General features: G+C 41.0%; 1 protein-coding gene across 1 annotated transcript in view; it reads right to left on the reverse strand.

Moving 5' to 3' along the window:
- The window catches only part of BANK1 (B cell scaffold protein with ankyrin repeats 1), a gene marked incomplete at both ends in the record, with an annotated part of 125,638 nt that overhangs the window by 96,879 nt on the left and 7,421 nt on the right, over positions 1-21,338 (reverse strand). Inside the window, 2 exons of the mRNA XM_084286018.1 lie at positions 2,177-2,242; positions 9,307-9,705. Of these exons, the coding sequence (XP_084142144.1) occupies positions 2,177-2,242; positions 9,307-9,705 (465 nt within the window). The remainder of the gene's footprint in view (positions 1-2,176; positions 2,243-9,306; positions 9,706-21,338) is intronic.

Consider the following 21,338-nt stretch of genomic DNA (forward strand, 5'->3'; position numbering starts at 1 on the left):
ATGCCAGTCTCCACCTTCCATAAAACGTTGTTGTAGGAAAAAAAAAACTTTCCTGATTTAAAATTTCTCCAGTAACACTGTGTATTGGGTTTAGGTGGCAAGGTTTTAGTAGCAGAGGGCTGCAGGGGTGGGAGAGGAGTGAGGAAAATGTAGAAAAACAGCCCTGCAGCCCCCCAGGGCAGTGCAGGAGGTGCTCCAGGCAGGCAGCAGCAGTTCCCCTGCAGCCTGTGGAGAGGCCCCTGGTGGAGCAGGCTGTCCCCCAACGAGCAATCCTCCTGTCCTGTCTCAGCCCTTGAGCCCTTTCTCACTGGATTTTCACCCCTCTTCCTTTGTGGAAGGGGTAGAAAGAGGACGGTTGTGGGGGAGTTTAGCTGCCCAGCAGAGTGAAACCACCACAAACTGCCGCTTCTGTTTTGTGTCATCCATCCAATTCGGGGCTGCATATATTCACTTCTTATCAGAGAGAAGCGTTTTTCACAACTCATCCAAAGTCAAATCCTGCCCAGCCACTGGAAGGTTCACATGCTTTCTGCAGGGCACTAACACCGCTTCATTTGCAGCTGCCACCTTAGTTCCTTGGCTTTGAAAAGACTGACACACTGAATCATGGAAAATGCAATCACTTCTCCTCTGGGGGTACTTTTCCCTTTGAAGTTTTGCAGCAGCAGCAGGTAACTGCTCCCCATCGCACCACCAAGAAGAAATCCTGACCAGGCATTTCCTTGTAGTCATTCAGGAGTCAGTCTTAACCACACATGCATGATGCCATTACTGGGAATCCCTTTTTTCTAGTCAGCTCTTTCATTCATCACGTCAGCAGAGAATCGATCTGCTCCTCTTAGCAATACCCAGACATCATTAACCAGTTGAGATTACATGGCAGCCACCTGGGATCCTGCAGAACTTCTCAGCCAGGAGCAGGAAGGAGGCTGCAGTGCGAAGGGAAGAATAACGTAATGCTGATTGTAATGGCATGGGACACGGATCTCCCAAGCGGTGAGAAGGACGGCAAGTTTGCCATGGAAGATGACAAGTTTTCAGATCTCTCCGTCTTAAGTGCTTCAATACAATCAGTGCTACCGAGGTAGCTGCCAAAAGCTGACTGAAATCTGCGGTCCAGACTGTTCCAGCAAAGATTTCAAACAAAATTTTTTGCTTCTGATGCAAGTCTTTCTTAGCTGGAAAACCCTCAATTCATTTTATTACAGCATCAACCACTCAGCTGATGGGAAACTTGGACTCAAAGCTGCTCTTCAAGTCTCCATATAAAAGTAGAAAAGGATTACACATGAAAAAAAGGGTCAGGGTTTAAAGGAGGACTTAGCTTAGAGGAACATCTCCTCAGACTTTTCTTAGAGTTCTGTTTTCCCTAACCATTCCCTCTCTTACTGTCCTTTTTGGGCATCACAAACATGAACGAAAGGAGCAGTGAGGCCAACTTATTGAGCAACTTGCTGATGAGCCAGTAATGACAAAAAGCCATCTTTATACCAGCAAACTTCTTCAATGCACTAAGCCACGGTCCATACAGCACAGGACCAAAAGAGGCATCCGTAGAAACCTTCACAATAGGGCTGTAGGGATAAACAGTGCCACTTTACAGCAGTTTGCAGCTTGAGCCTGTTATGCATTGTGAACTAAAGCACGGTAAGCATTTAAAAGCATGTAAGTTAACATGAATGTTTTGAAATTACTTTAAGAAGCTAAAATCCTAAACTCCATAGGTTACTGACATATATAAATGTAATTCATGCCAGTAAAGAAGAACCAGCGAGCTGGCAGCATCCTTCAGTGACCAATGTTGCAAGTATAATGTGAGTGGGGCTGCTCTATCCAAAATATCTGATCAGCTCTCTTTTCTCCACAAGCGAAACTCCATATTTTGGGAACAGAAAAAAATATCTTTTCAAGGTCTTCCTTTTTTTTCCCACCCTGAATTCATGGAAAAAGGAAATGGCCCTGTTGAATCTTCTTCTTTTTACATTCCTCACAAAAACACATGGTATAGATGTGTGGGTGGGATGTCTGAAAACAAGGCATGTTCCTCTACACAGCTGTACGCTATGGTAAGATCAGTTTATTGCCTTTCATGTCTGACAAGATGCAAGGAAACAAATTTCATTTCCTTGAATAGAGCCACTACTCTTCAGAAAATGCAAGGGGAATTCAAACTCACCATCTGCAAGAACGGCTTCATAGATGTAAGAAAAAGAGGCTCCAGGACTTTCGTTCTGTGGCTTACCTAAGAAAGAGAATAATTCTTTAATGGGTATCTCTTACAAAACATCTTTAAATTGTCATCAACTTAGGATAGTAATCATCACTGCTGTCAAATTTATTGTTTCACTGAATCTTTATTTTGCCCTAAGGAAGACCTCAGCATTAGAAAACAATCAAAACATTGGCAAAGGAAAACAGTTAACAAACGGACAAGCAGCTTAGAGCCTCACAAAAAAGGAAATGTCAATACATTTATTTGAATTTTTTTTTTATAAGATGAAATTTTGGATGTTATTCTAAATGGGTAATAAAGCTATCTTAAAGCTACAGTTTTTCAGGTAGGGAGAAAAAAAAATCCAAAAGCGAGTGGAAAGAACAAGCCCAGAGATAGATTCAGATGGAACTGCATGTACCCCATTCCTGCAAACCACCCTATGACTGATCTTTTCACTTTATTTAGATTGCATGAAACCGAACACTCAAAAGCAGTCTCTCTCCGTTGTGGTATTCTGCTGACTATTTCTTTTAAACCAATCTGTACTGGGAGCAGATCAGCAGACCTACTCTGGCACTGACTGGTGGTTTTGTACTACAAGATGGTGCTGTTTACTTTACCCCGTTTCAGTAATTCTTTTAATAACAGGAATCCAGTGAATGTGGAGGGGATTCCAGGGAGAGGAAAAGGTGAGTGGCATCTGCTGACTCCTGCTCCAGAGATTTTAAATAATTTCCCGTTCCAATCCTGAAGTTTTAAGGCAAAAAAGGTAGCAAGCCTTTTAAAACATGCTTGGGAGAAGTTCTCATTAGTTTTTTATTCCTCTTTTCTTTGAAAGGCTTTACAGATGACCTGCAGATATCTGAGCAGTCACACAACTGATCTGAAAGCAAAGGGAGTTTGAATCTGGACATACAGAGTGCATTACGGTGGCCAGTGTCACAAAAAGCCATGCCTCCAAGTAGAACCAGAAGAAACGCTTCGCCTTAATCTTGCTAAATACTGGTACGTAAAACGGTGACCAAACCCCTGGTGGGATGGCACTCACCACACAGAAATGAGCTCTACAGCACAGCACATTAGCAAATTGATAATTCTGTTTTCTCAACAGGATCTGAATGGCGTACGGATGCCATTCAAATGGCATCAGTAATGCAGCCACAAACTCCAACACAAAACAAAGTATCAAATAACTGCTAATTAACTGAGTACTACTTATCCTGCGTGCTAATGAGGCCAGCTTCTTGAGAGGGGGGAAAAAAAGAATGCACTTACGTAATTAAAGGCAATCAGTGCATACGAACAAGGGGCCTAATTAAAATCTAATAGGCTACTTTGTATCTGCAGCATTCTGACTTTTGAGCACTTACGATTTTAACTGTAACAACATTTTTTGGACCAAGCTCTGTCCTCAAAGCCATCTGAGTCAGTACAGGGAAACCCTACCAAGATAGAAATCTGATTCTACATCAAAAAATTGATGTTTTTTTTTCCTATCCTAATATTAATTTTATTCAGCGTGAACTTATATAGGTGCTATACTACTTTGTTAGTGATTTTTTTATTTATTTCTTTTAAATTAGGAAGACATAACCCTTATTTTGTCTTACTTTCAATGAATTGACACTGACATAATAGAAATACACTGTGGTGAAACTACAAAGAGCACTTCTGCTATAATAATCTCTGCATGCCAGAAAGCACACAAAGAATGCACTTCCAGAGGACTTCCCTAGATGCCTTCCAATAATTTTTCCACAACTGTGACTGGTAACCGCAGTATAAAAACTAGAGGGGAGTCAATAATATGGTATTTTAAAGACATAAGGCTACAGATTCTTGTGCAATAAAAAACAAAAATGTGTCCACAAACAACCTTGAAAGAGCAGACTAATGATGATAAAGCCATTAATTCCTTTTTAAAATTAAAAATGCATAACCTAAATAAACGACAATAAAATCACAGTACATTAATTTAAAGTAGTACAAGCCGTGGCAGCAATGCTTATGTTCTATTAATTTGACTTTATTAATAAAAAAAACTTCATGGATTTGTCCTACAGAGAACGTCTTTTAATGGCATTTAAGGTATCTGTACGTTCACTTTCCCAGGTGTAAGCAGTTTTCATCCAATTAGCATTAAAAAACAGAGGAAAAACATCACTACACGATGCACGCTTCAGTACCCAAGCACACGGGTCACCTCGACCAGCCAGCCAGATCAAAAAATGAGCTGCTGAAAAATCTGATGTGATGAATAAAGTCGGCTTTGGATTTTGCAGGAGTAAGACACGAAGGAACACAGAAAGCAAAGAGTTTAAGTAGCAGGGGCAGGCAGTCTCAAGAACAGCTCCATGGCTGCCAACAGCAGGCTGTTTCTTATGTTTCTCTTCTGGTTTGAGATAGCCAGGACCAGGAGCCTTAGGAAACAAGCTAGTGACACTAAACCCATTTGTTTTTGTAGCAGTCCCACTCCCAAGCCCCTACAACTGCACTGCCATCCTGCAGTCATTCTGCAAGGCGGTGGAGAGACACACCTCGAGAAGATGTTGGAGAAGGCAGAAAGAGGGACAACTGCGTGGTCTCATCTACTGCAGCCTCCTCTGGCAGTAAGCAAAGCCAGAACCACCTCTTACCTCCATTTACTCAACCTTGGGTGCCCACGCAAGAAGCTTTACAACCCTGGCTTTAGTTCCGGCATGTACAAAATCACACTGAATTCCCTGTTCACAAACAAACCCAAAAATCATGGATTTTGTTTCCTCTTGAACTTTGCTTCATGCTAATGCTTAGTTGAGTTTTTTTTTGCTAGACTCCAAGTCAGTGTCAAAATCCACGTGAAATACTGCTGTTTATTTCAAAGGGGAAAACTTTCCACTTAAATGAGAGGTTTGCTCCCTCAGCACAAGTTCTGCTGGCAGCCTAAGAAAATTCACATTGTCATTAGTTACTTCTATTTGGGTACCAATGTGAATAGGATCTTACAGGAGAAAAACAAAACGCTGAACTCAAAATATGAAGTATTGCTCCAGTACTCAAACATTATACCCAAACTCATGCTACAATTCCAATAAAGTGAAACAGGAGACAGACACCATAAAAGCTCGTTTCTCTTTTCTATGGAAAATGGAAACTACCATTTCTACAATAGAAATTGCTACAACTACAAATGGAAACACAATGGAAACTACCCCCATATTTGATGTGGCCTAGAAATTTGCCTATGTTAAGACCTTTTTTAAAGCTCCTAGCCTGTTTGTCCTGCATGAACTAATTAGAGACAAATACCAAATGTCAGTATCTCATTACTCCAGAGCTATACTTTACTACTAGTTGCAAAATCAATTTTCTTAGTGTTACTCTTGGTGATTAAAACTGTTGTACTGAATACTTGTTTGTTAACAGCCAGAAATTAATGGCATGCTGCTGTCTCAGGTGAAAGTACTCCTCCTGAGAATCCTTCCCAGGCAATCAGAGACTCTGAATTCAGCTTTTTTGGGCTGTGCTAATTAACATACCTCTTCCCACTTTTTGAGATAATAGCAGATGTGAATGGCTACGTGTAGGTTTGTTGAGCAGTTCTCAACTACTCATTTTTACAGTAGCAGATTCTCTTCATATGGCAGAAAAGAGCCAACCACTTGCTAGGGGGAAGGCTAGAAATAACAAGAGCTGTTAAGTTTTCTTCGAGCTGTAAACAATCAAATCAAATTTAAAAAAGCAAGCAGGCTAATAGATACCTACACTCCTGAGCTATACTGAGGAAGGAAAGGATAAATGCAAAGAAAGCGTCTCCTGACCCTACTTTCAGCAATATTACTGAGAGCTGTTGAAAAGAGAAGAACACCAGATCACACTGGGCCATCTTAGAATAACAGAAGATAGAATAACAACATTTAGAAATGTTCTAATCTCAGAGATTTATCTTTCAATGACCACAGTCACAGAAAATTCAAAAACAACTCTAAATCTGAACCTAAAAGAGTCAGATAGCATGGCTGTGAAGTATTTTGTGAACAAGGCCTGTTAAAGGAATCCTTTGACAGCAGCAAAAATATTTGCATTCTCCTTCCTGCCTAAGGTGAATACAATAAAACCTTTCACCAGCCAGGAAGCGTGTCAGAAAGATCAGCTTCCACACATCTCAGTTCTCCATTCGCTCTCCCAAGATGTTCTCCATTTGCTCCATCCCAACAGGGATGACAAACCCTTCAGATTTTGCCTTTGGATTACACTGCAGGGGGAACAAGCTCCCTGCTGGATACAAAACCCCCTTGCCCTTGCATTTCACTTAGCTCTACTAAGCATTTTAATTCTGATTATTTGCCTGGGATTTTTGGTACACATACTAGTAGAGAGGCAGAAGGAAATTCTAACACCAACGGGATGAAATTGGCACTATCTGGTAGGTGAAACGCTGTTTCAAAATAATTGGTAGGGGGAACACAAAATCACTTTTATTTTGTACTCTTTCTGTATCGCACTGTTCCAACAGTGCAAAGAAATGGCATCTAGGACAGGAAGGACAGCTGAGAACTTACCTAGGAAGTTTACAGAGCATGGAGAAAGCTGCAGTAGGATGCTGGTTGCTAGCACCTAACCTACACCATTCCTAATTCTCTTCAGAACTGTGACAAGCTGATTTGGCATCCATATTCAGCGGTTATAACTACTACCAGCCACCCCTGAAATGTAGAATCAGTCAAGACCTAACACCTCAACAGCCCACTGTGCTTAGGGATTAAAGGAAATGAGCTGTGGTGGTGAACAACGGCACGGTGCCATGTGGTCATTGTCATTAGAGCCAATTTTTTTAGATTTTGGTAGAGAGATGACTCTATTAATACTGAGGAGACAAGATGAGAAGTGTATGAAGGAACAAATTAACACTAATGGATGTTTGGGAAGGAAAAAGAAGGGAAAACTGTGGAGAACATACACCACCGTGTTTTCATTGCTATCTCTAAAAGCAGAAATATTAGGGACAAGAGATAAGCACTGAAAACAATTAAAAGAGATAGGATTTTCCTTCTCTCTCCATATGGGTCATCTTCTGAGTGCACAATCCTGAAGAAAACATTGAAGAAAAAAAAAAAAGCTTCAAAGGAGAAACAATTCAAGTATGCTTAATAGCCCCTTAGCAAGTCATTTTAAACCCAAAGGAAAAACGTCTTTCCCAAATGTGTAATCTCTCAAAATCTCTGCCAGAGATATCGAAGTCTAGGAGCTAATAGGGTTCTACAAAAGGATGTCCTAAATATGGACATTGCAGTCACCGTTATCTTTAAGCTAAAGTAGATTATAAACAAGGCACACCCTTATTCCTCGGAGCCCAGGTGACAGCATCTCATGCTCCCAACTCTTGCATGGCGCACTAGAGAGCAGTGCCTAGCTCTCCTGGCAAGCAGTGACCTGAGCTGGCCTGCACCTATCGGGCACCTGACGTTGAAGTAAGCGAAGTAAAAGGTAAAAGTAAGTAAAATCCTGAGGGCAGATGCCATAAATGTTTCTGTGAACACACAGACCTAAGTAAATATCTGTCATCTGTCTTCTAGTGAACTGTTTATCTTTTCAGAAAAAGTTTGCAATTTCCTGTGCATGAGTCAACTGGCTGTCCCTGGGCACAGTTCCTTCCTATACACACACATAGATGGTATAGATTCTGTTTGCATTTCACAGAGAAGATGCCAAGGAACTTCTCTGAAGCTAAATATTAGGCACAGGCAAAAATTTCAAGCATTACCTCCTGAAACCGCAGCAGGCAACTGTAAGCAGCTCAGAAACCTGAAGTCTGAAAGATGCTCAGAAGATAAGCCGAGGGAAAGGTTAAAAAATAACAGCAAGAAACGTTAGAATGAGAGATTGTTGGGAAGGAACAGCCTAAGATTTAATTTAGCCAGACTGTATCATCACAGCACGTGTGTGCAGAGACATTCAGGGCAGGTTTGGAAGCTGTACAGCATCCTGAAATGTATCTGCTCAAGCACAAGGCAGGAGGGACATCCAGACAGGTCCCGATCCTGGTGTTCAAAAGAATATTGTCATTTGTTCACTTGCATGAAGAAATACTGCTGGAGACAGGTTCATTTCAAAGTAAAACTCCCAAACTGCAGGACGTCTTTCTCAAGCACAAGCTCCCATGCCAGAAAAATGGCACCTTGCAGATAAAGACAGAAGCACAACGTTCTGCTTAGCACACACACACACAAAAACACAACCAACAGAACGGCAGGAGCTGGAAGGAGGTTGGAGACCTAGAGACTACAGAGAACACCCAGCCATATACCTGAAACTGATGCACAACCCACGTCGTCCTTCCCAAGTGAGCAATGCATTTCTAAAGCTATTGCTTGGTAACATTTGTGCAGCCTGGCACAAAGAGGTTAAACTTAATGCACGTGGACTTTGCCATTTCAGTGCCTCTAACCCTCCAGAGAACTGTTCTTACATTCCAGAAGTGCTAATTGTAACGTGAGCTCGTCTTTGTTGCTTCCATGGATGTGCAAACACACACAGACTGAGCAATTTTACACCTTTCAGCACAGACTTGTTACTTCAGTTTGTAAAAGGGGAAGAGGACGCCTGCTTTTACAGCTTGTGTGCGCCACACTGGAAATTATGCCATCCATGAAGCTGGGTTTTGGCCTCTAATCATTTTTTACGGCCAGGTTTACCTGAAGAGATATACATACATTATCACGTTAAAACATTTTGAAAGAGATTAAAGAAACCCATAGTTTTGTACTATTTCTGAGATTTGTAAACCCAGGAAACAGCGAAGCAAAGTGTATGCCAGCTCTTCAACCACGAAGCAGTGCTGGTAGGCTCACAGGTGCCACTGGCAAATTTTGGGCCTTCCAAAACCACTTTCTTGTGAAACTGAAGCTGTACTGAATGTATGCCAGGACTCCTGTAAGTCACGAGGAAAAAACATTGAAGTCACTGAGACTTCAACAACCAATGCATCAAAACATTTTTGCAATACGTCATTTCTAGAGAAAATTCAAATGCTCGCTCTTCTCTCTTTCAAAAGGTATTGATGCAGACAGAAAACTCTTAATAATCACACAATGTTTACATTTTAAAATTACCTGGTTGAATAATTCCAGTAACAATTGAAAGATACTCCGCAGGTTCCTGATCAGTGTAGATCTCTCTGCTCCTTCCACCTAAGGTCAGTACCTCGTAAAGAATCTCTGAATTCTCCACCCCACAAAGGAGAATCACCACATTATCTGGAGGCTGAAGAACATACTCCAGAAAGCAGCACCTCTCTCGATTTAGGCATTTAAGAAGTCCACACGAGAGTATCAGCAGTTTACATTTGTAGCAGGGTAAAGAGAATGACTCCAGGTGCTTGAAAGACAAAGTCTCCAGATTGTAGAGTAAGACTCCTTCTTCATTCAGCACGAGCCCAAACAGAGATTTTAAATACACAGCCCACTCTTCTGCTTCTTGTTCGTATATCACGAGAATATCCTTCATATGTTCTAGAGAAGAAAGCATTAAAAAAAGAAAATCATTTCAAATCCATTATAAATATCTGAAGCCAGAACGTTGATTTCCCTCCCATCCCACCCCCAAGGGCTTGTGATGCTTGAGAGACAGGGCAGGTCATCAGCTTGAAGTGACAACCATCTGCTTAGTTTTAAACCACAGCAGAAAGATCATCCACAGAAATGCTAGTAAAACTGCTCAGAATATTTCACATTTAGAATAGATTCAACTACTATTTCGGAATAAATACTGCAATTTGAATGTAGAAAGCAGAATGCATTCACATACTCAGCTCGCTCAGAGTTACATTTTTCAATGGTAAAAACACCCCTTAGTGTTTAAATGCTATGATTTAATTGTAAAGATAACTATTAGTGTATTCCTCAACTAACTTGGAGCAAAATTGTGTGTTTTATAACACTAGGTTAAGAAACTGACTTGTGATTTTACTGCACTTAGCTGCAAAAGTATTTGTTATCAGAATCTCATTTGTTTTTCTTCAACTCTTGCAGCAAAAGCAAAGAGCTCTGGAGCTGGCTAGCCAGCTTGAGAAAAAGAAACAACATTCACCAAGCTGAAGCTCTTTCAGTCTGGCCAGACTGTGATACCACAGGAAGTGGAACCACCAACCAACTGCTATTTTCAGACCTTAATTTCTAAGAGGACCGGAGTGGTCCCTTAAAGAGGATGCTTAATCCATGAAGAAGACTTAAGAATTTGCTACTTACACTGCATTTAAATCTGCTTAGTTCCATCTTACAAACACAGAATATCTTTCCCCCCCCCCCTTGCAAGTTTGAAGAGCTATCTGCTCTCAGAAATCTCTCCCTAAGGGTTTTCAGACTCTTAGCCTTGCCTCAGTTACAGGTCAAACTGGGCGTGCTATACTTCCCCCTACAGAAGGGGACTTGGTAGACCTCCTACCTCTCTTTCTGAACTTTTGTGAACTCTTCTGGCTTTTTTTGAGGAACCCAAAACTGCATTACAGGTTGGGAGTTCCTTCATATAGTACACGGGGAGAATAAAACATTAATCTCACTTGAGATTACCTTGGTTATGCAGACAAAGCTCACATTCAGTCTTTAAATTAGAAGGTCTCAATAAGTTCATGCTCAGCTACCTTTTTGCTATTATAATGGGCTTGGGTAAGGACAAAGCTAAGTGGAATTGCAGGGAGGGATAAGAGAGGTTGGGTGCTGAAAGCACGTGCCAGCTGAAGGGTTAAAAACCTTTTTTACTGCTTCCAGAATCGCGGAGTCCTGACTGTGCAGAAGTGGGATCTGCTGGCATCTGCCCCAGCACCCCCTGGGCCCAGAGGCTGCATCGTGTCTGTGTATTCCTGCACGAGGAATGGTGCTCAACCACACCACATCCCCACGCAGACTGGGAGCACCCCGAAGGCACTGCCAGAGCCTGGATCAGGAGAGAATTCCTGGAGCCGAGCTTTCAGGCCCAGCCGCAGAGCTTCCCTGCGTGCTGGGCATGGAGGAGCAGCTCCTTGGGCAGGAATATTTGTAAAGATACAATAATCATAATGAAAGTACACCCAAGGTGTCAAGTTCACCCTCATGCAAATGGACGGTACAGGGCTCGAGTGCGCAAGAAACTCTGAAGATAAAAGTGAGGAAGTTGCACCGAAATGATAAAAGCGGATGAAGTAATTCTTTTTCCATATTCTGTATCTGCACCTAAGCCCGCAGCTTTGATCTTGGCTAAGTGTGAATGAGAAAGAATTTTTAAGATGTTTATTGAAGGCTCAATTGCACTTCTTTTAACCAATATTGATTTTTGTATGAGAAATGAGAAAGAATGCTTTATTTGTATAAAAGAGAGCAAAATATATCTAATACCACACTTGATGGAAGAAAAGCTCTACAACATCTCATAAAACTTTAATACAACTGCCATATTTCATTTGTCTTTTCTGCCTATATAAAGGGAAGAGTCATACTGCTGAGGAAAGCTTCATGCGAGGCATTTTTTTCCTGCAGTTTGGCACAAAGCTTATTGGTCTGAAGACTGCAACCAGTGCTATTAAATTACCCCTGGCAAACCGAATGTGGGTTTGTTTGGAATTACATGCACGCTTATTTTGCTGGCCACTGATCTGTTATTATCCAAGCTATCTTTTGAGATTGAGAGTAAACTTTGATACGAAGGAATGCAAGAACTACAGGCTGCTTCCCCAAAATTGTATTAAAAAAAGCAAAACATCACTATTTTAAAATGCTAGCACGATTTTAAATGTAGCCAGAGTTTACGCTAAGAATGGTTACAAAGTTCCCTACCTAAAATCTACTCCACATGCCTTAAACTTTGCCGTTACACAATGTTTTGCCTTTGAAAGTTTTACTAAAATGTAAATGCTTGAACACTACTTACCTGAAAAATCACAGCCCACCCAAAACTCCATCTTCAAAGCGCTATCATTTTTCTGTGAAACAACAAAAGCCGAAATCTTGCCTTAATGCAGCACTACCCAGTACTGAATACGCAGTAACACTGCTTAACTTTTCAACCAGAGCTTTTTCCCCTTCATTATTTTCATCTCTCACTGAATATTTCTTTGAAGCTACTGCACTTGGAATATAATGCAAGTTGAGATGAATTTTGTTCCCTTGCAAGTTAATGTAATGGAAACTATCATATCCTGACAAAATTAAGCCATGCTTCAACTACTCCTACTTGGAAACTGACTCAAAGGTAGAAATAAAGTGTATTATTAGTTCAGCAATGAGAAACAGTAAGAGACTTTATGCAGTCATCCATAACATGAAAAGGTTCTTCTGACAAGCAAAACTATTCTCTAGTTCCTGATGTGTGGCTGACCAAACCCCTCACATCTCACAAAACATGCTATCTGCAGCTTTCTTGGAAAAGACCTGCTGAATCTTAGGAGAACCAAAAGAGATGAGAGTGCCTTTGCAGACTTGTGCAACCAAAGGAATCAAGAGCTTGCATACACACAAGGCAGAAAAAGGGCTTTTTGATAACAACAATTAAAAGATACTTCATGGATGGGAGGGGTTGGTCTGTTCTCCCACGTGCCTGGTGACAGGACGAGGGGGAATGGGCTTAAGTTGCGCCAGGGGCGTTTTAGGTTGGATGTTAGGAAGAACTTCTTTACCGAAAGGGTTGTTAGACATTGGAACAGGCTGCCCAGGGAGGTGGTGGAGTCACCATCCCTGGAAGTCTTTAAAAGACGTTTAGATGTAGAGCTTAGGGATATGGTTTAGAGGACGACTGGTTAGTGTTAGCTCAGAGGTTGGACTAGATCATTTGGAGGTCACTTGCAACCTAGATAATTCTGTGAGGGGGAAAAAAAAAAAAAAAGCAAATATAGTTGGAAAGCAAAATGAAATCTATGGAATTTTGCCATGCATTAAACATGTTAGGAAGGCAAAGGAAAGGAAGCAAAGATCTGGGGCTTGTGGCTACTTTCACACATGTTTATGAATCTAAAGAAAGTCTTGCAATCTTGTAAAAGAGATTCTGTTTGCTTGGAGCTGAGCAAGATTCAGAGAAGTAAGTCTAGGGTTTAAAAATTGTCTCTACAACCAGTAGAGCCCAAAATTGTCTCTGCTGCCTCAGGATACTTTGGTAAGAGGAACTGTCACTCGATCATTGACTCGTAGCCAAGCTTTGACTGAAAGATGCATCCCCACAGCTCTCAGACCACGCACAACACTCTCCAGTTGCAGTACTGGTGAAAGCCATGCCCAGTTGCTCAGACAGCTGGCCAGGAATTCACGAAACCACACAAGCAGCCCATCACACTCAACCTGATCAAGAGTAATTCAAGTCTGTCTGCAACGCTTGCCTCAACCACATCAGCTTTTGATATCTAAGTGAACCCATTCTCAACCACTACATTGAGAAAAGAGGGGATCAATTGCTAGAGAAAGAATAAAATTCATTCCTTTTAGCTCTTCCTGGAGTAGATGTCCTCACCTGGGGACAGGGAGGTGTTTTTTCTTTTGTTCCTTTTTTTAGTTTGTTGTTTTTCCAAATGGCAGTCTTACAGACATTTGAGAAACAATGATTTCTGTCAGTACGTAATGAGCTACTGCCCATTAGTAAAAACTCGTTAAAATATGTAGAAGTGCTCTGTACCTCAAAAGGGAAGTAGGATAGCACAGAGTGAAAATTCTGACTTTCTTCATTGATTAAAAATTAGGGCAACATAAGCAATACTGAAGGACACCCGTGCCATCCTTAATTCCTTTGGGAATTGCACACTACACACCCCGGGATTACCGTGAGTCTCTTCCCATGCTAAAAACTTCCACAAAAAAGACCTTTTTTTTTTTTTTTTTTTTAAGGCAGGAAGGGCCTGGGTAGGGAAATTTAAGAGCCACTCACACTTACCTGATTGGATTTTTACACATCTCAAGCTTTTAGTTTCCCTGTCACCCACAGCAAATGCATCACACTCTCCCATGAGGTCCCATTCCAAGGAACCTTGCCCTTGTCATCTGCAGAGCCTGAAGCCCGTGGTTTTCAGACACTTTTCAAACTCTAGGAGTTTTGCTTCCCCCTCTCAAGGCATCTCCTCTGCTTCCCCTCCTCTCCCCACTCCATTCCTTTCAAAATGCAGGCTGAAACTATGGGTATAGCCGAGGGTCATACACAATGACAAAAATGCAGCATGAGAAGCAAGAGCGTAAGAGGTCCAGACTCCCATCTTTGCACAGTGATTTATAAAATATTTCTTGTAATCCCAGGAAAACTCATTTCCATTTGGGCTGCATGTCGGGTGGGAACGAGGAGCACACCTACTAAGTAGCTCTAGCTCAAATCAGACTCCAGAAGCAAAAGATCTTTAGTCTCTTGGCTCCTGTGCAATCTTTTCAGCAGGATTCATCCATTCATCTCTTCATGCTGCTTGCTCGGATCACTTAAGATGATGTAAGGAAATGCAGAAGACCGCTTTGCCTAGCACTCTAAACAACTCCTGCAATTCAACATTTGGAAGCAGACTAAGACCATTTAATTCAGTGCTAATCGGCAGCCTTGGCATAACGAGCTGCCCCTCACCCATCCTGAACACATCGATTTTCCCAGTCAGCACACCTGACACAAATCCAGTAAATGCATCTCAAAATGCACCTCCAGCTCTGGGTTGCAAGGCAAATCCCCTGCAGCAAGCCAAAATGGATCCATCGTGGGAAGGACAGCGCAGAGCACTTTAGAAATACTTGCAGATAATGGAAAACGTTTTCAAGTAAGTCATGTTGCTTCTCAGAGACTTTCCACTAATGGAAATGAAAATTATAAAAGCCTGCTTGTAAACTTTAGAGTGAGATCACAAAATAGCTAAATTGCCGCAGCACTGTGGCACACCTGTTTCAATTAAAGCAATTATCTTAAAGCATGGGACATTCCTGCTGCCACTGCATCAGCCAGCAGAGTGGCTGCACGCCTATTCTCAAATGCCCATTTAACTAGGATGCAATAGGAACATTTCCATCATTTATGCACCTTCCACTGCTAATTGCTAAGTTGTTTGGGAGAACAAGTGCTTGCTCCATCAGTACGACATCAGGCCTCCTGTCTTCATCGCTCTCATTAAGCTCAGCGAGGCCTGGAGTGGGCAAAACGAAGTTCAAGACAGCAAACAAGCTTCCTACAAATTGAAGGGGATAAATTTTGGCTTGACCTTGGAGGCTTTCTCTCTAAAGAAATTCCCCTGACCTTTCCTGCAGTGACAGTGGGAACACGGAGCCAGGCAGGTTCCTGCTGCCTTGGGAATATGAATGGGAGGATTACAACTATCGCTGTATCCTCCCTCCCCTGTACAAAAACATGGGCTGTAGAAGTCAGAGCTCAATCCTCTGCTTCAGGGTGCATCTCCTCTGCTATTACCGCCCCACTGAGGCAAAATTTGGTGTCATTATAGGCGCTTCCTTGAGAGCAAATCAGGCCATTTGCAGGTTTTAGCAGAATGTAATCAGGTAACTCAGAACTGCTTTAGACAGTAACAAATCACAAAGAGAAAAATAGTCCATAATGCAGTACAAAGAGCTGAACTAACACACCGCTTTTTTTTTTTTTTTTTTTCTGGGGGCTGTGAAGCAAGTCTTTAAGGCTAGATGAAAAGCTGGACAAGCTGTATCAGGTTTGCTTTAACTGATGCTATTGCTACCAGAGACAACCACCACTAGAGCTGTCCTTTCATTCACTTTAATTCTTTTCCATTGGCAGTGTTTCTTTCATCACCTATCGGGATCTCTCTAGATGTTCCTACCTTGGCTTCCCCCACTGATTCTTGGATTAATTTCATTTAAACTCTCCTCATTCAAATTAAATTTCTTTGCTTTTTCTTCTGCCTTCTGGTGCTTTTTTTTCTTCCCTCTGCAACATTGATTCCATTGTTTCTTTCAAATCCCTGCCTCTAATTAGTTCCAAATAAGAAAATGGGAATTTTCTCTCATTCTTTCAAATCAGAAAGTGGGAATTTTCTAATTCATTGAATTAGCCAAAGATTAGCCCAACAGTCACAGCTTAACATTGCCACAGGAAATCTGCTTGGTAAAAACCTCTCTCAGAGCACTCAAAGCCCACATTGGTTTAGGGTTTCGAAGACTACATGTTTCCTTTGCCACAAGTCAGCAGAGAATCCAGGGAGGGGTCCTAAGACCCCATAAATCAAACAGCTTCATCTTCTGTTTTTTTTTGCAGACAGGTTTTAAATCTATTTTTACACATCTCATTTCGGTAAGTGTTCATCCAGAAATTAGACAAGCTGTGAGAAGCAGTTCCTGTTAAATGTATAACATGTTTAAGCTTTCGAGTCGTAGTTGAGAATGTCCCCTGTTTTCAGCTCATTTCTTTCGTCCCCTTCTGACAAATGTGACAGTCACCAAGCAACAAAGCAAACGAACTCATAAACAACCCCAAACCACCCGCAACCCAAGACAAATGCCTAAATCGGTGTTGGACAAACACTTTATGCTTTCCTATTGGCCTTTTAAACGGCATTCATAGTAATGATGCACACAGAAGGAAGCAAGTGAAACAGAAATTAATTCCATAAATGGGTAGCTTCACAGAATGGGCACCGACAAAACCAACAGTGAGTTAGACCAAGACAAATTAAACAACTTCGGATACGTTCAGCAACAACCTCAATAGAAAGCGGACTTCTCTATATTAAACCTCCCTCAGCTTCCCCTCTATTGCCTTAAGACAAACATTCGAGACACCAGCTATATAACAAAGCACTTTTATTCCTGCCCATCAGAAAAAATGAAATTGAATCAGTCACATGAGTGCAAGCCTGCGTTTGCACAATTCCTCCACCGTACAGCAAAATTAGCTGCAGTGCCAAATACTGGTAAAGCTTACTTGAGATTCTACAGACGTTTTACACCAAGAAGATAAGCTTGCTGGATGTTTAACACATGCAATCGTGTTTTCCCCTTGCAAAATACAAGTTCTCAATTTTTACCGGTCCTAAAATAAGACCCAGTTGGGAAGTTCTCAATTTTGGGTCCTCCCCAAAAAGGACAGCCTTCGCAGAAAGACTTAACAAATCTACTGCTGCCTTTGACCAAATGGGCTGCCTCCTAGAAGCAAAGCAGTTGGAAGTCCTGTATGCTCAGGTTCTTGTAAATGGATTTTGCATACCCTACGTGCACACCTTACTTCACTGTCATTGACATGCATCCTCAGTGTGGGACAGAAACAAGCAAACTGCCTATATCATTACGTAAATTGGAAGAAAAGTATCTCACTGGTAGTTTTAGCTTCTCAAGCACACTGTCTTTCATGCCTAGTTAGAAGGTACAGAAAAGAAAACAAATCCTTCTTGAACCATTTCTGAGATCAAGTTAAACCATAACTCATTACAGTCAGACAATCTGTGTTGTTCAAATATAGTAAAACTCAGAAGGCTGAGAGGGATAGGACAGGACAGGACTGAGCCTCTTATGGTTTTACAAAATCTATAAATACAAAACCTACCTATATATAACCTTTTTTTTTTTTTTTTTTTTTTTTTTTTTACATTTCTCTTGAATATCTGGAAAAAAAAATCTCAAAAGAAAACAGCTTGATGCTGTTACAGATCTATCCCTCTTCTTCGTACAGCTACTGCAGTAACATCTAATCTAAGACTCAACATAGCAGTTTAACACACTACCCATGCCAGCTGCTCAGCAATACCCGGCTGCATGTTTAGTACAGATGTGAAATAGCGTGCAGCCTTACATTCCCCCCTCTGAACTTTACACTGACCATCCTTCATCTTCCCCTTGCTACAGATTACTTTTCTAATTGCACAAAGGAACGCACAACTTTTACAGCTACCAAAAGCAGCAGCCCTTCACATCTCTACCACACATTGCAGCAACTTATTCACCACTCCCAATCAACTCCCCAGCCTGCTTTGCCTTGCAGTTGCCTAAATGCATCTGTTGCCACAAAGGAGAACGAAGCACGGGATAAACCCAAGCCTCTGAAGTTAAGCTGAAGGGATGACTACCACTTGCAGCAACAGCTATGGCTTAGAGTGAGTTTATGTTAATATTTATCTTCACTTACCGTGCTTTGCTTTGTCTCACCAACTGGCCTAGGAGCACAAAAACCTCTCAGATTAAACTAAAGCAGAACACCTGCTTCAGGATCACGCCCAATGTGCTCCACCTGCTAATGCCACAGCACTAGGCTGGAGTGAGTCCAAAATAAGCCCCCTGTCAATGTAAGCTGTGTGGCTCTCAGGTCCCTAACACTCACCACTGGCCTCTACAACTCCCTTTCTGTCAGGAGCACTACTTACCACCGCAGACATCCGCAACAGTACGGCCTGAGAGCACCCACTGGTTTGGTTGCTGTCACTCAGTGTTAAATCTGCAGCTGAGCTCCCACTCCCACACTTGTACCAAAGTAGACGACTCAAGCAATGCTTGTGAACACAGCCACTTCCACTGGAGTCGTAGCTGGTGCAGACAGCTGGCTGGGGTGGCATCTGACTCACTTGCAGGTATCCAAGTTGGCTATCTATGGCTACAACCAAATAAAACACCGAACTAAATGCTTCTTATGACATGAAAATTCAGTGAATAGGGCTTGCAAACTACACTAAGAATGGAATTATCCAGGAAGAACACATGTCCAAGATTCATCTTCAAAAAAATGACCATCTTTAAATCTCTTGTGAAACGTTTCATTGATCTGATATTAATCTGAGGAAACATACGGCTTTTAAAAGAGAGGAATTCGAGTTTATGAACACTCATCTAAAGAATCCTACTTCTTTAATAAAGACTTAGATTCGTAACTATCATCAGTACCACTACATTAACTACTAGGGTGTTAAAACTTTGCTCTTGTCAGTATAACTAAGCAAAACCAACTGTTTGGAAGACAGTTTGTATATTTTTTGTACAATTTAAATTTTGCAGTGGCCATATGTGATGTAATTGTGAGAGATAAAATAGCACAACTTACTTCTAGAATATCTTAAATACGGTTAGCGTTCAACCCTTTATTTCCAATAAGAACGGATTAGCTTTTCATTTAAGGCTCTGAAACATTAAATCCAATGAGTTTGCTGTCACAGCTTCAGAGTATGGTTCTGCCTTTTTAGGCTGTTGTTAAGGCATGATTTAAAGAAGAGACTGTGTACAAATTTAATAATGATGATTATATGTCATCCACAATGAACAGGATGGACTTAGTAGCATGTGGGAGTACAAAATTTATGGTACACGCGATCTGTTTGCAAGCTAAAATCCAGGAATATGGATTGCCTTTTTAATGAATTCCCTAAACTTCTTCAGTATTGAAATATAGGCTGCCAGTTTGCCGATGAAACAGCTGTTTTTAAGCTTTTGTAGAAAACCACCTGACACTAATTTGGCAAGAGTGCTCCAAGAAAATTAAAATGCATCTGTCCTGAACGTACCCTGTGAGCAGACAACACTTCTTTCCAAAATGAAAAATGTAGGATCTGCCTTAAACTTTCACACACAATATTTTTCCCCTGATTCAGTTACTGCAGAATCTGTTTCATGCATTCAAGCCCAAATTAGATTTGGCCTCCTCTAAAATGGTTAATCTTGAACAGGGAACAAAATTAACAAAGGAGAGAAACAAATCTGGAAGTTTTGATGATAAGATTACAAAGTTACAAAAACAGCATGCAAATATGATAACCTTCAAACCAGCTGGAATCAAAAATCACTGGAAAAATTCCCTCCCATGGTGTGTACCAAAAAGGCTTCACTGATTAAACAGAGCTACTGTGCCGTGCCCTAGCTGGGCATTGGCCTTACATTCTCACAGGGAAGAGGTCTACAGAAACCAAAGAGTCCCTGAAATGCTCTAGTAGCAGACTAGAAAGTCAAAAAAGGGGGAGAGGGGCTATTGAATTTTATGCATTTTATTAGATTTTGTAGATACTATTAAACATATTTTCTAATCAAGACTTTTTTTTTGTTATTTGATTTGATCTTTATTAAGTTTTGTTCATGTAGCCTTGCCTTTTAAAAATCACTATTTAAGAGACAGATAAATTTGAAATGTAAATTATCTTCAGGCATTAAAAATTAAGATTAAGTTGCTAGAAATGATGTTCTGGACATAGCTAAAACCATTTAGGGATCCATAAAAAACTTGTGTGGTCTATTTGGTTTCCTTATTTCCTTAAAGGCCTAAGAGACTTGCTTTGAAGTAAACGCAGGTCTCAATTCAAATCACATGCTTGCTTATTTCAGTTCCCTTGAACAAGGAAACAGTGTTTAAAAAATGATGATTATCAATCAGCTGGTTTTCAGAGGACCTTTTTTTTTTCCTTTCCTTTTTTATTGTTCGTTTTTTTAAAAGTCAGCTGTAAAGGTGCAACCACATTAGATGTGATTCAGCCAGCTCCTCTAATTGCTCAGCAAAACTGAGTTTGTAAAGGGAAGAACTGCTCTGGGGGGGCGTAAGCCTGCTGTTAGGCTGCTAGCTGCATTGGCCACCCTCTGAGGATTCTCCGTCCTCGTAACTCAAGCACATACTCCTGGCTGCTGTTACAGTCAGAGCTGATTTGAATGCTATTGCACACACTTGGAAAAATTCTTAGTAACAAAACCTTAGATAAGACGCTCACACAAAGGATTTTATACTGCATATCTACCAGTTTCTTGTTATATATCATATGTTAAAAGGAAGCTAATCAAAACCAGAAGATACCTGTCTTGCTGTTCATATTATTTGTTAATTAAAACAGATTTCTGTCACTCAGACAAATTATAGCTTATCAGACAGCAAGTGACTACAACGAGTTCTGAAATACAAATCTTAAAATCCACGGACCAGCAGCATAGATGTGGCTGCTGACAAAAGTACTGCTTGTTTTCTTTTACTGCCTACCATCACCTCAGCATTAAACTGCTTTGAAGCCTGTGCTGTATTTAGCCTTCCCCCCCCTCGCCAAGACACCAGCTTTACCTAAGAGGGGGGCTCTTATTTTCCATCCTCAAATTGCTCTAAATTGTTCTTGTTTGATTCACTCCAGGCAGACGATTAGTTTTTCACTTCAGTTATTTAAATTGTAAATGTTTCATGAATAAATGAAAAGGATGAATAATAAAAGGGTGTACCATACGAAAATATGTTTAACATATATATTGTTCTATTT

The sequence above is a fragment of the Netta rufina genome (assembly GCF_964035555.1).
Source record: "Netta rufina genome assembly, chromosome: 4".
Taxonomy (NCBI): Eukaryota; Metazoa; Chordata; class Aves; order Anseriformes; family Anatidae; genus Netta; species Netta rufina.